This window comes from Sinohyriopsis cumingii, chromosome 8 (assembly GCF_028554795.1).
Source record: "Sinohyriopsis cumingii isolate HCF-2022 chromosome 8, ASM2855479v2, whole genome shotgun sequence".
Taxonomy (NCBI): Eukaryota; Metazoa; Mollusca; class Bivalvia; order Unionida; family Unionidae; genus Sinohyriopsis; species Sinohyriopsis cumingii.
The window spans coordinates 102,650,226-102,665,172 of record NC_142968.1 but is presented as its reverse complement, the minus strand read 5'-3'; the positions used below and the strand labels follow the sequence as shown (position 1 = coordinate 102,665,172).

Genomic DNA, 14,947 nt, shown 5'->3' with positions numbered 1-14,947 from the left:
CGCTAGTACCCGGCATAAATTGGCAAGCCAATATCTCACGAGTATCGGAAGTTGTAACTTGATTGTCCCCTCTGTACTGTCGCCTCTAATTATACGCCTCTGTTCTCTGGCGATTTACTCTCTAATTTTGGATATTATCTCTACGTTGACCACCCCAGAGAAAACGTATATATGACAAAAGTACAACGAAACACTTGGTCCCGTTACCCTTTTTTTTTTCGTTTACTTGCTAAGGTTAGTGTAACAAATGTCCCGATTGTAGTTTCAAATATGTAAAATTATTTGCACAAAATATACTAGCATGTGTTGTTTTTGTAAAAAAAATCTTTTCTTTTTTATAAAAAAAATAGCCCATGCTTGCTGGAGGACTTCAGTTGTTAAATTTTCATTTTCGAAGGTGCGTAGTTTTGTATGTTTTCAAGCTCTTCATTTTCGGTTGTGAGCAAAGTTCATGTAGTCCGCAATCCCGTGTACGACCACGTTCTCTTAATGATCCCGTGTACGACCACGTTCTTTTAATGATCCCGCGAGGTGCACAGAAAGAAACAGACATGGGTCTCTATCCTTACCTTGTACTTATAGTAACTATATTACCATTATGTTCACAGTTCCAAAAAATCATGCGTTAACAGGAGGCACTTTTTATTATTAACAATTTTGAGCCCCATACGTTATGTCACAGTAGATATCGATACATATCAGACATACAAGAGGTTATTCTTTGATAATTACGGATCTTATTTTTATCACTGAAACAAGTCCTGTGATTTAAACATTTAAACTTTTGACCATTAGTTAACATATATTTTAAATATATACATTGCTTTGTCGCCATTTGTTTTGCCTGAAACGAACTTAAATAAATGTGTTATTTCATACATACATGCACAACCTTTGTTTATTTTGAACCCGACGCTAACTGGTTGCTTGGATAAATTAAGGAAACACCATGATTACGACAACTACTTCAACCGTTATTCAGACCACTCTCAATACTTGTTTACCCTCACTATGAAAGTTAAAACAGAAAGCGATAGATCAAAACCCACACAGCCTTAAATAAACAAAATTTGTACAAATATTAGCGGTTGTCAGAACTTTGCAGCGAATCCAGTGAAACTACCAAAGATCAACACAAAAGATAACAGTAGAAATTTTAACTTACCGATAAATATCTCAGCGGGTTTTAAATAGAGTTTATACAATGGTTTGTTTGATTTTGAATGAGAAATTCTCTTGTAACACGCTGTTCGTACCAGACTTCCCTTTTTACCTACACAATGTAAGCATATGTCACTAATGCAGAGAGAGAGAGAGAGAGAGGGGTTTTTTAAAATTATTATCCGCTCACATTCTGCCTAAAAATATACAACATACTGAATCCCAAATGTTGAATTGGGATACAAATATATTTTAAATGACCTAAAGGTTTAAAATTGATTAAGTTAATTAAAAAAATAAATGTCAGATATTTATTTTCAGACATACAATATTAAAATATCCAATCGAAATGTCACCATCTAATGTGCATCTCGGTAGTCTCTCGGGCCGAGGAAGACAAGTGCGATCTCATCTATGGTGGACTTGCATACGGCTCCGAAGTCCAAATTCCGATGCACACAGGCGGTTGCGGGTGGGGCATGGGACGCCGGTGGTTAGGGGTGGCTGGGACGCAGCTCTGTGACGTATCTCACGAGTTTCATCAAGACGCAGGCGGTGGTCAGTCTCGAAGGTGGAGCTGGCTTTTCTAGTCAGGTCTCGCAGCGACTTCATTTTGAGGCAGCGAGCTCGAGCTGGTGGGGTCGAATGTTTACCCATTTGATGTGCGTCTTGAGATTGTCTTTGAGGGCGGCCTTGGTTTCGGTTGCCGTGGGCGAGTTCGCCAAAGAACAGCTGCTTTGGAGTTCTGTTTTGATCCATGCGGATGACATACCCAGTCCAACGAAGCTGGGCCTGGATTAGTTTGGCTTCGATGCTTGTTGTGTTGGCTATATCAAGGACTGCTGGTTGGGGATTCGGTCCTGCTACTTGATCCGCGAGATGGATCTCAGGGAACGCTGGTGGAATTTTTCCAACTGATTGATATGCCTTTGGTAGACAGTCCACGTTTCGCAACCATACAAGAGAGACGTGAGGACAACTGCATTGTACACCTTCATCTTTGTTGACAGGCGTCTGTCCTTGACGCTGCAAGACCTTGGTTCAAAGTCGTCCGAGTGCATGACTGGCTTTTGGGATCCTCGCAGTGATCTCATTGTCCAGGGAGGCATCACTGGATATTGAACTGCCTATTTATTTGGCACTATCCACATTCTTCAAAGGGACCGTGCCTGGGGCGGGCTAGAAGAGGACTTCTGTCTTTCTAGGCTAAATGTGAGTCCAAATAGATTGGAGGCTTCAGATAACCTGTCCACGAGTGCTTGTAGGTGAGTCTCTTCATGGGCCATGAGGGCACAGTCATCTGTAAAGAGTGCTTCAGTGATGAGTTTTTCTAGCGTCTTGGTTTTTCAGCTAGGCGACGGAGATCAAACACTGATCTATCCAGGCGATATCTAATGTAGATATCAAGGTCAAGGTCACGGATGGCATAAGCAGTAGTTGTGTGATGAAGAGGTTGAAGAGTACCGGAGCGAGTACACAACTCTGTTTGACACCGGTAGATATGAGGAATTTCTCAGAAGGTTCACCGTCTGAGAGAATCTCCAGTCATGTCATCATCAAAGAGCCGGATGAGGTTGATAAACTTCTGAGGACAACCAAGCTTCTTGAATACTATCCACAGTGCGTCTCTTTTAAATGTATCAAATGCCTTCGTCAGGTCCAAGAAGACGGCATACAGATTCATATTCTGCTCAAGGCACTTCTCTTGGACTTGTCTCACTGCGACGATGATGTCAACGGAGCTGAGGTCTGGGCGAAAACCATACTGAGACTCGGTGAGGTTATCTTCTGACACTGCCGCAATAGGCCTGTTGAGAGTGATGTAAGCAAGTAGTTTGCCAGTTATGGAGAGCAAGGAGATGCCTCTGTAGTTACTGCATTCCGCACGTGTGCTTTTATTTTTTTATAAAGGGTCACAATTGGTGCGTCGCGGAGGTTGTCTGGCATCTCCTCTTCCGTCCAGATGCTGATTAGCACATCGTGGAATGCCTCCAGAGTCTGTTCACTGACAGCCTTGTACACCTCCGCTGGGATACCATCCTTTCTAGGTGCCTTGCCACAGTTCATTTAGCATTTCGAGACACGTGGTCTAGTTTTTGAGAAGCCTTGTTTGGTTGGATAAAAGTATACATTGTGTACAGTTGTATACACATGCACATTTTGGTACGACAGTAAAAAATGATCTTTAAGGAAGCGATTTGTGTTCGGACGAAACAAATTCTCTTTCTTTTGCATAATCAGAACTTATGTTCGAACATCGCGCACCCATATCTGCCTCTGGTACCACAAGGGTTCTTTCAACGCTCCGAACCTTCAAACTGGGACGAGTGTTGTATTCGGGTGATTAAGCTCTATATGCGGGTTCACCTCGGTTGATATTAGTCAAAGTTTTACCTAACTTTGCTGATGACACATTTTTAATGTGTTATAAAATCCAGATCAGTGGCGCATTAATGAACTTCTGCCAAAAGAGGTATTCGTCTGCTCGGTTTGTTTATCTCCAGCATATCTAAGACGTGAACAATTAGTCATCGTGACATTTATTGAATTTCACAGCAATGCTAGATATACATTGAAAAACAAGGATTAGCAAAGTTTAATGATCTGCAGGTAATAATAACACAAGACTCGTCCTAAGTTACTGAAGTAGAAAAACTCGAGAATAGCCACACTAACAAAACTATGTCGTGACGTCACTACCCATCTGGGTATCTCCAAGAAGTACAAGTCATTCTACCACCACAGTACTTCCAGTCTCTACAGTTACCCGTCTTTCCGTAGGAAAACAAATTCATAAGATCTGCATGATGATCTGTGAAATTCATTTTGTATTGAACATAAGTTGTCAGGAATTTACAATGTCCCCTTCATATGATGTATAACATTCAGATTATTTTCCATCCTGAGCTTTACTTATGTGCCTTTCCTTACACACACACACACACACACACACACACACACACACACACACACCCATTTGATCCAGAATCAAACACAAAATTTGTTCTCTGTGCTACGTTTCATTGTCGGACTCTAGTCCAACATACCTATCCGACCTCACCCATGTGTACACACCAGCAAGATACTTACGCTCCTCTTCTGACAATAGTATAGTAACTATTCCCACTATGAAAACAAAGTAATATGGACAGCGTTCTTTTGCATACCAGGGCCCAGCAACGTGGAATGAATTGCCCACTGAACTTAAACACAAAGACACAGTAATCCCATTCAAGAGTGCTCTCAAAACTCACTTATTTTGACTGCAAGAACAAATTTAAAGACCTAATAATGTTTCCTACCTTAAATATTATAAGCATATTTTTTATGTTTTCTAATTTCATGGTGTTTGTTTTTGTAATCATATCGTTATGATTTTTTTATCTTACAGGTGTTGTCTAATGTTGTAAAGCGCTTAGAGCCTCTAAAGATTAGGCGCTATACAAAGTCCTCATTATTATTATTATTATTAGAACATGTACAATTTCCATAGGTACAATATCCAAAGAAAATGTCAGCCTCATTTCTTCAAAGTAGCGTAAAGGTATGCCAACATTCTCTCCATTGTACATGTTTTAAATGAAAACAACTTTACCTTACATATGTCACTCGCTCAAAAGTATATGATAGCTGGTGAGTGCCCCAAATTCGTCGCCATTGAGAACTATATATTGAACTACTTTTGGTCAAAAGGAACATAATTGTGGCGGATTGAGAAAAAATCACAATCGGAACTATTCGGCCTTTGCACTCGTAACGTAAGTGGTGCAGACACATCAAATTGATGTGTATTCATACAACAGTTTCTGTGTTAGTTCATGATCTGACGGAAATTGCCAGGCAAGGTTCCGATCGATAAAACTTTCAGTGGCCATAACTCCTCTAAGCGATTACACAGGAAGTTGATAATCAGATTCCAATAAATTAATATCAGTTTAGACTTCTATGAGCTGCATATATGGTTTGGATTAAATCTAATAATAATTAAAGGAGTTGTTATTGTTGTTGTGGGGTTGAACGCAATATTTCAGTACAAGATATGCATTACATGGCGGCCTGTATAACTGGTGAAGGAAGAACCACGGGAAGCTACCGGCAAGTTTCTCACGTACCAACAGTGTCCAAGCCCGATACTCGAACCCACCCCGACAGAGGTGAGATGGCAGTGATCCATAACGGCGTGCGCGTTAGACCACTCGGCCACTCTAACCACTAAATTAAAGTAACCAAAAGATGGTTGGTGTGTCAATCAGGAACATTAACTCCGCTAAACGATGATGCTGAAAGCTAACGGTTGAATGTAATCAAGGTGTGACGGCGTACCGTATTGTATCTGCATAGAATACACATCGATGACATCTGAAACGACATCGATGACATGTGAAACCGAAGCTAAGCACACATTAAGCTGAATTCTATTAATTATTAAGGAAGTTGTTATGCAGAAACGAGAATGGATGAGTCTATCAGAGGCTACAACTTCATTAAACGAATACACATTATAACGTAGCCAATACCTAATAAATATTCAAGTTACCTGTAAAATTTAGCTGAAATCCAGTCCTAATTAATGAGCTGCTATGCACAGCAAAGTGTGACAGACGGACTGAAGGAAGTATAGGCCCAATTTATTTTAATATTCACCGTTTACCATGACAAGAATGGAAACCTGGTTCATGCCTATGGAATGTTACAATATGTCTCCATGGAACAAACTTAATACCATTTAATTGTTTTGGCAATATTCCGATTAAATGTCTGCAGAGTGTCTTTTGATCCTACAGTATTTGATATTTCTTAAATTATTTTCCGGATTTTTCCACATATATTTCATAAGGGAGCAACATGTGATGCAGTACGCAGTAGAAAATTCCCTTTTGTATCAAGTTTGATTTAGTAGTGGTACTTTTGTTACGGACATTTAATGGTACAAATATTAATGTGTTTCGCGAAGAAGAGTATGTGTGAATTCATGAGCAGCATTCAGAGATATTAGTCCAAGTAATTATTGAATATTGTTCTGTGAACTTTTCATTGTTATTACCACAGTCAGGTTCATTATAATCATTGCAGGAAAAATACCGTTACGCCATCTAAATCTTTATATGCAACAAGCAAAGGATATGCACATATGTGGTAATTCCACGTTTAATACCTTCTTATGTGGTGATACAACGCCTACGTATGAAGTAAACATTAAAATTTTCGATGCTGTTCATAAATCTATCAAAGCGTCGAAAAGATTTACTTAAGCGCACATGTTAATATCACGCAAGCACTTCCACGGGTCAGGAACAGCTTCAGACTTTAATTTCCGTTTTTCTCCCCAAATGATTTGCCATCGCCTTCGCAACAAGTCACTCTAGAAGGAAGCCAATATGTTTGTGCGCTTTTAATCCTGCTTTTTTTGTTCCTTTACATTTATTTATTTATTTACTTATTTATTTATTTCCTGTCCCCTTTATTTTATCCCAATTGTCTAAACTTTATGCACAAAGTGAAATCTCATTTTAACTTCGTTTTATCTTCATCTTCATCTTTCACCTATTCCCTCGTTGTTCATCCTCGTCTTTCACCTACGCCCTCGTTGTTCATCCTCGTCTTTCACCTACGCCCTCGTTGTTCATCCTCGTCAATTCACCTGCGCCCTCGTTGTTCATCCTCGTCTTTCACCTACGCCCTCTTGTTCATCCTCGTCTTTCACATACGCCCTCGTTGTTCATCCTCTTTTTTCACCGACGCCCTCGTTGTTCATCCTCGTGCTTTATATACTTTGGCTATGCTAATTTTTAACCAAAAGACTCTTCACTTTGACTATTAAAGATTAATTGCTTGCCATTAAAATTTAATATCATTCGCCATACATTCTTTCATATTCATATATGCTTATAATATTTTGGTATTGTAAAAACATTGTAAGACACTAACTTTCGTTCTAATCCTTTACTTTCTATATTGCATCTCTTATAATCTCCAATTACAAATTTATGAAATTAAATATTTTTAAGCTAAAGCTAAAGGATATTAATTTTTTTGGGATCTCAATCACCTATAGTCCGAGAAATCAGACCCCTAAATCATTGCTGATCCTGAGGGACAATTTGTTTGTCTGACCCATAAATAGTCTTTCAGTATCAACACAGGTTTGGGGTCTGATTTATCAGACTAACCACCTTCGTCAGAGATAGTTATTGTCTAATTCATTTCAACGACTGAATGTTAACAAAAGAAAAATGATTCCATTTTTTAACAGCTAAATAAAGACATTTTACTCAGTGGTAGCATAACAGTTGCGGAAACAGTACAAGTGTGACTTGCCTGCTTTTTTTTTTTATAAATGTGCAGTTTTCGTTATGGCTTGGGCTTTTGTGACATGCTTTCATAAAGAAGGAGAATCAAGTAAAAGTTGTTAACAGTGTTGAGCTTCAGGAAATAGTAAATTATAAAGAATTCACAAATGATAAGCCACATGTAAATTTGGATCAAAATGGAATATTCAGAGACCAGTATAAGATGTGAAAATATCCGACATTTTCATTTTTCTCTCAATGTCTAAATGTTGGCGTTTTCATTAATTATTACAATGAGTATGGTAGAGTTACGGTTATTTGTTTTCATTAATGAAATGTGATTGCGGTTCTCAGGTAATATAACTCAGCCATTAACAAATGACTACTGTGTTCTAATTTGTACCTTTAAGTGACCTTTATCGTTTTTAGTTATTAGTTTGTTTCACCATCTATATGTTTGATTCTCTTTGTCCTACACCCATGAAAATTGGGATGCATCGCAAGAAGAACAACTCAAATTAAACCATATAAAAACTAGGTTGCTGTGACCAGATTTTGCCAGGCTTTAGTGGAGCGGTATATCCATAAGTGAAGTGCTGTAGGTCTCAGTAATTTGCGACTTTGCAGAACAACTTTTCTATCATGCAGCAAACTACCTTCACGCTTTTAGGTGGACCGAATTAATGAATTCTGTAAAGTCAGTCTGGCAAATAATTCATGTAGATCATTAAACAAAAACAACATTTCTGATCATAGCACAAACCTTTTTTATGCACATAAACCCCATAAAAATATTGTCCTAATTATTGCTCTACAAGTAGAGCAGACAGTTATTGACTACGGACCTGCCAGAATCGAAGTTTGTGCGGGTTCATATTTGCTAGCCAGGGGTCATCTATCCATGTTCGGGCTAGAGATGGCGGGAGCGAGTAACTGTAAATCGTACTCATAGTAATTTAATCTCTTCCCCAATATTGTTACATAGAATATCCTATCCTATCGCTAAAGGCACACTTATACACTGGTTTGCACAACAAATTGTTCGGTACATATTTTAATGTTGAACAAACAACCATACACTACCACCAAACCAAACCAGCAATATGCGCTTAGATTTCTTGATTTTACGACTCAATTTTGCCTGTACTTACAATTTGACCTTTACATAAGAAATGGGTTTACTGTATGTCGTCTTATGGGCCTTTGAGTTTCCAAATTACAAATACTTACTTTGTAAACATTTTGTGCTGTTTTATGTATCATTGTGTTAAAATGCAAATCCCTGTATGAGTCATGTTTGTAGAATTTTCCGTAGTCTCATGAATATTCTGCGACAAAAAACTTAAAGAAATAAAATACTTAGAATAATCCAGGAACTACATAATTTTTTTATACTTATTGCTTTCATTTTAAAATGGAGATGAATAATTTAATAATGGTTAAGTATATCATTTTCATGGTAATAGGCACAATCCATAACATAAAAATATGCAAGATATATTTGGACCATATTTATATTTTCGACTCTATCTCTACAATGCATCTAGTACAATATATCATAAAGTATGTGTGACAGTTAATCTTTTTTTAATACTAAAAAGAATTCTCTGCAATTAACCAATAATTCTGACCTTAATAGAAATAATGACTGGGATTTCTAAATTCATCAAAGAAAATGATATAGTGAGCATAGTTTCTTACTTTTAAAACAACGTTACAGAAGACTTGCCTAATCTTGATAAAATCACAGTATGAAAAAAGGATACATCTGGAGAGTTATTGGTATACCCAACTGCCTGAGCTTTCCTTAAAAAAATGAATCTAGCTTCTTTCTTTACTTGTTGAACAAGATTGGCTTTCGATTTTTTTTAAGTTACCTTAGATACTGAAAATAAGTTAGATGTTAAAGCTCTTTATCACTGTCGGTAAAATGGTAAACTTCATTCCTTTTTGACTTGAACAATACTACCACCTTTGTCGTTGCTACAGTTACATAAATTTTTAAATTTTGACTACAACTACATAGGAATTAAAGATGTTTGCAGTTAGTGAGGAGACTGAACAAAATATTACTATATCATTAGTATAAAGTAGCAAGTACAGCATAAAATAGGCTAATGATAACTGTATCATTAGCATAAAGTAGCAAGTATAGTATGAAAGAGATTAATTATTACTGTATCGTTAGCATCAAGTAGCAAGTACAATATGAAATAGACAAATTATGTATTATAGGCATAAAGTAACAAATACAGTATAAAATAAATTAAATACTGACAAATACAGGATAGACTTATTATTACTGTATCGTTAGCATCAAGTAGCAAGTACGGTATGAAATTGACTCAGTAACAGTCTATCATAAACATACAGTGACAAGTACAGTTTGAAAAAGATTAATAATTACTGTATTATTATCATAAAAGTAGCAAGTACAGTATGCAATCGACTAAGTATTAGTGTCTCAAAAGCATAAAGTTACATGGACAGTTTGAAATAGATTGAAACTTATTGTATCATTAGCATAAAGTGGCAAGTACAGTATGAAATCGAATAAATATTCGTATATCATCAGCATACAGTAACAAGTACAGTTTGAAATAGATTAAATATTACCGTATTATTAGCATAAAGTTACAAGTGCAATATGAAACAGACTTGAACATCTGGATTACTAACGAAATAGGAGTTACATCACCAATATCAGTCAAACCATCATATATGTTTGAAATAAATTCACCAAGCTCATTTAAGAAAAGAAAGGATCAAATGATTGAAAGATTTTCAGCTTGACGTATGAAAACATTAGAAATTAAATTTTTGTGCAAACAGAACATTGCCTTACACAGGTCTTAACATTTTGGTATAGACGTCGAATATCATTCCGTTTTTTTACCTTCAACAGAATGCTGTAACAGTTTTTGTCTTTTGCCTTAGAAACGTTATATGTACAGATTCGAAAGCCTTTCTGTAATCAATAAATGCACAGTATAATTTCTTATTTCTATATAAAAATAGAACAATTAGACATTTTACACGTAAAATATGATCAATGTTATTATATGTTTTTAGGGATAACACACTGTGAGACACATGCTACATAAGAAAACAAAACAAAAAAGGAGGGGGTGTATGAAAAGAACGAATTCTTTCAATATGTCATCTCCACCACGTGCTTGTTGTTTTCAATGTTCTTAAGTTCTTAATGGCTTTTAAAACTTAACGTCGGTTCAAATGTTGGTTTAGTTTTTAAGAGATATTGCTAGACAGTTGTAAAACGTTAAATTCATTAACTACAGTGCGCATGTTGTTAAAGCGATCATACAAAAATAATAAAAGCTTCCAGTGTCACCTTATGTTCAGCACAGTTTGCTACTTCTGTTAAAAAGAGACCGATAAGAGGTATGAGTTTGTGAATAATTAACTTTTGGAACTCATTCATTTGGCATTTTAATACTTTGTTATATTCCTAACTAGAAACATTATGAAAGCTTGTCACACCTATTTGACATCTACCATACCTTTACAATGTTTAACTGTAACAAACTTATCGGCTTTTTTAGCAGAGTAGCTTACGTTTTCTTTCTTTAAAGATACGTTATTGTAGAACATGATACGTTAAAATGTTTTTACAAATCAAAACTTCATCTTACGTATTCTTCTTCTTCGTCTACTATTTTAATGACTTTAAGACACCAGCTATCAAATTAGATGAAAGGAAACTCAATGACATCAGAAGAAAAACAGATCCTGCTCAGTAACGTGAATGCATTTAAAAAAAAGAAAAGAACGTTTATGCATAGAATATAAACTAAACAGGATTTTATTGATTTCACGTATATAAAAAGCACATAATTAATTCACAATACACTAATACATAAACGAAGGAATAAAGGAATGAAAAATGGTGAAAAAACCTGTGTGCACATAAAAGAGAGAGAGAGAGAGAGATTCATGAGTTGGAATGCATTATACACATAAATACCTAGGTATTTTATAGTTGTTAAATCTTCACTTTTGAGCGATTGATGTAGTATGCACATGCTTGGTTTATGCCAATAACAAGGACCAATATAAGACTTTCTAAGTGAGAGGTATAGAGGACAGATTTAAAAAAAATATATTTATATTCAATCTCATTATTTAAACAAAGATTAAATGGTATGAAGAAACCATTAGTTTACTTAAAGCTTTTAAGTGCCTGGCGTTAACAAATATTTTATGATAAAAAGTTGTTTCGAACATGTTTTGTATATCTTTATACATGTGTGAAGTTTTGGAAATAACTGCTGAATGCCAGTCAAAATGAAATACGTCTTTTAGACTTTGGTTAAAAAGCGAAAAAAGGGAAGATATATGGACTAAATTAAGCTAATACCAAGCTTCAAATCTGGAGCTCAGAAGAAGACATCTCACATTAAAAACACAGATTGCATAATTCTTTCTTTCGCAATCGGTAAGCATTAATTCTTATATTTTGTAAGAATATCATTATTTGTGTTTAGCAATTTGAACCAGTACTTAAAGATACACATATATCTATTTTACAAATTGTGTATATCGACCCAACTCCCCATATTCAAACATATTGTTGTTAGAAAGATTAACATTTAATTAAAACTTGCAATATTTTCTCTGTAACTGCTCTATATTATCTGTTTTCGAAAATCCCCAAATTTCACAATTATAATACAAAATTGGTGATACGAAATAATCAAATAAATGACACTTTATATTCACTGGACTTTATAGACTATCAGTAATAATAGAGGTTTGTTCAATTCATTGACCCCTTTCCAGCTATGGTTTCTATAACATGTCAAAATAACCCTCTGCTGGTAAAAAAATATAGTCCTAAATAATTAAAATATCTACATTGTCCAGACATACATCTCTGCGTTTAAATGAAACCTCGATTCTCATAACACTTTTGTTAAAAATCGTAACCTTTGTTTTATCAATATTTACAAATATATCCCATCTTATACGGTATACATTTAACTTATCTAGTGATACTTGTAGGCCATCTGCTGTCCTTGAAAATATCCCCGTATCGTCAGCAAACAGTAACAGATATGGAGACATTTCTTCTAAAATGATAACCGCCTCTATATTTGAGTGTAATGCAATTTCTAGATCATGTATATCAAGATAAAACAGAAGTGGAGAGAAGCTTTCTCCTTGAAGAAGCCCAAGTGAACAATCCTAATAGCCTAATTGCGTATTTAAGTGCTTTACAAATTACTGCGCTGAGCTGTAAATGGATCATATTATTGCTAACAATTTCTCAGTCACTCGGCATTTTATTATGTATGCCATAGACCTGTCCTTTCCGCATAATAAATTTAATAAAAAAATCAATAAAGACAGAAAACGTTTTATTTTCTCTTAGTAGCTTTTGAATAAAATATAAAAATATATAAAATAGCATATACTGCACTAAAATTCTTCTTAAAGCCAAGAATTGTGCATCAATAGCAATATAATTTTTAATTGTCAATGAGGACAGTATGCGTGAAGAAAGAAAAGTCAGTATCCCGTGATTACCCTTACAATACATGTTGCTTCGCGACACTTTCTAAATTTAATAATTTTATTGATGCCAGTTTGTTGTAACTAAAATATTTACATTATCCAATTTACAGGTGGCGCAAGTGGGGACTGATTTACAATTGCTGTGTCCAAACGGTATGTGCTCCCCCCCCCCCCCGATTTTTTTATCAAATGACTGAAAATGAAACTAATCAATGTTGATGGGATTTTAAACTAAAGAATATTGCTTCGTCATTAATCATTGTTTCGCTACTTTTTTCAACCACGTGTTTATGCATTGTTACCTTGAAACTGCGAAAGAAAGTTAAAGAAAAATTAATTTAATCTCAAGTCGACAAAAACATGACTAAAACGTGAAATCGTATCTTAATGAATTGTAGGGACATCTTCGTCTTGTATGCATGTTTTAATTTTTGTCCTTAAGCTTCAGGGTGACAGTATTCGTCTCTAAAGCCGCATTTTTTTTAACGTTTCTTAGTATTCATGTAATTTGTGTCTTATTTAACCAGTCTACAATGACTGCACGTGACTAATGTTACCTCTATCTGGGTCAGGTAGGCAGATTCTTGAATAGGTAAATTACATTAAACCGATCGATTATTTCAAAACCGTGTACTTAATTTTACATACTGGCCTCCCTCATAGCTTGCAGTTTTGTACTCATGTACAGTTTCAGGTTGAACCATTTTATAGATATTCACCTCGCCTGCTTGCAAAATTGTATACTGCTTAGCAGTTCCTCCTATTACCATGGTTACTTAACCTTCCTCTCAGATAGGAAACTGGTAGGTGTAATTTAATAAATACGTGTAATTTGCGTGTGAAATGTTTTCAAGGCTTTTAGTGACCTTTTTTTAGAACATTTATATTAATGAAATTGTCTTTTGTCATTTTTTTTATATTATTTTTAAAAATTTGTATAGCTTTGATCTCTCTCTCCCTCTCATTTGAAATGGACTCAGTGCAAATTTTGTTTGTTATAGGATGGACAAAGCAATATGAACTTTGCTATTTAGTGGTCCCCTATCGACATTCGTGGGCAGAAGCGCTGGAATATTGCGGAAGGTAAGTTGCCATTAAATATATTACTTTGACCCATGCTTCTGTATGTATCTTCCTCCAGCTATATTTTCGAAGCCTTTTTCTTGAGGTGGCCTGCTTTATTTGGTATATCAAGGGTCTGTATTTCCTGGCCCCGTTTAATTCCAGTCTTTTGTTCTATGGATTCACCATGGTGGCTGATCGCTAACCCTCGCTATCGCCATCCTCCCCTCCCCCAAAGTTAATCTGTCTCTGCCTGCCTCGATCTTATGTTTTATCATTAATTGATTGATTGATTGATTGATTGATTGATTCAGATATCCATCCGTACTTTTGTTTTCCAGAAATTCATCCATTCTATTATGATGTCCAAACATGAATCAATCCATTCATCCATTGGGGTCCATCCACTCATTAATACAATTATATACTTTCATCTATCCATCCATTCTCTAATTCTCTCCACTACGCCTATTCACTGAATTATAAACGCATATGCATGCAGGACACACTATACTGAATGCATGTGTGCAACAAATTATAGTAATTCTAGTTTATGAGAGCATTAATTTTGCAAGTACTAATCTCTAATTTGTTTTGGATATCTGACTTTTTTTTTTAAAGGTATGGCGCAAGATTAGCTGAACCTAGAGGTCCCCTTATGAACGACTGGCTAGCCATGCAAGCAAGATTACAAAATATTGACAAATATTGGATCGGTAAGTAACTTCATTTTAGAGTAAAATTTATTTAACTTTTAAAGAATCAACTTTTCATTTGAAAATGTTTATCTCCATTCTCTATCATAATAAGAAACTATAACAGGATATGCATATCTTAATTTAAATATTATGTTATTATTATTATGAAAATATTGTTATAATAATAATAATACTAATAAT

The 14,947-nt window shown here is 35.4% G+C and overlaps 1 protein-coding gene across 2 annotated transcripts in view; it reads left to right on the top strand.

Moving 5' to 3' along the window:
* LOC149794261 (uncharacterized) overlaps positions 1-14,947 on the top strand; it is a 290,094-nt gene that overhangs the window by 9,602 nt on the left and 265,545 nt on the right. For both annotated transcript variants that reach the window (XM_089968394.1, XM_089968393.1), the window contains exons 2-4: positions 13,097-13,139; positions 13,988-14,069; positions 14,670-14,764. In XM_089968394.1, the coding sequence (XP_089824520.1) occupies positions 13,097-13,139; positions 13,988-14,069; positions 14,670-14,764 (220 nt within the window). The remainder of the gene's footprint in view (positions 1-13,096; positions 13,140-13,987; positions 14,070-14,669; positions 14,765-14,947) is intronic.